Raw genomic sequence first — 394 nt, 5'->3', positions numbered from 1 at the left:
GGAACAAAGCCACAGCAAAGCCCCCCAGGAAGCAGAGGGGGGAAGACCTCAGCGAGCCCCTGCTCTCTTCAGCTCAGCTGCCGGCGCCAGGTGAGGCTCGCGGTGCACGTGCCGGTTCCCGCTGTGGTCAGGAAGATCACCTTGATGATCTCCAGGCCGGCTGCAATGCTGCCTCTGCTGCTCCACGTTATTTTTAGCTCGGTGTCTGGAAACCCGACCCGATTGTGCCCTCCTTCCTGGGAGGCTCCCGAGCCGCGGTCCCTTTTTAGGCAATGCCTGTGGTAATGGCACCTCCGGTAAGGTCCTGGGCTCCGCGGCAGAGGGGTGGAGGCTGTCAGGCTTTGTCTCCCCTGCTGTGGGGTCTGCTGGCTCGGTTTTTGGGGCAGTGCTGGCT

At 62.9% G+C, this 394-nt stretch overlaps 1 protein-coding gene across 1 annotated transcript in view; it reads left to right on the top strand.

Moving 5' to 3' along the window:
* Positions 1-14: 14 nt before the first annotated feature.
* The window catches only part of LOC104496755 (mitochondrial dynamics protein MID49-like), a gene marked incomplete at its 5' end in the record, with an annotated part of 2,265 nt that continues 1,885 nt past the window's right edge, over positions 15-394 (top strand). Inside the window, one exon of the mRNA XM_010139918.1 lies at positions 15-90. Coding sequence (XP_010138220.1) covers positions 15-90 — 76 coding nt within the window. The remainder of the gene's footprint in view (positions 91-394) is intronic.

The sequence above is a fragment of the Buceros rhinoceros genome, unplaced genomic scaffold (assembly GCF_000710305.1).
Source record: "Buceros rhinoceros silvestris isolate BGI_N320 unplaced genomic scaffold, ASM71030v1 scaffold29047, whole genome shotgun sequence".
Lineage (NCBI taxonomy): Eukaryota > Metazoa > Chordata > Aves > Bucerotiformes > Bucerotidae > Buceros > Buceros rhinoceros.
The sequence above is the reverse complement of the archived record's forward strand: the minus strand, read 5'-3'. Positions and strand labels throughout refer to the sequence as shown.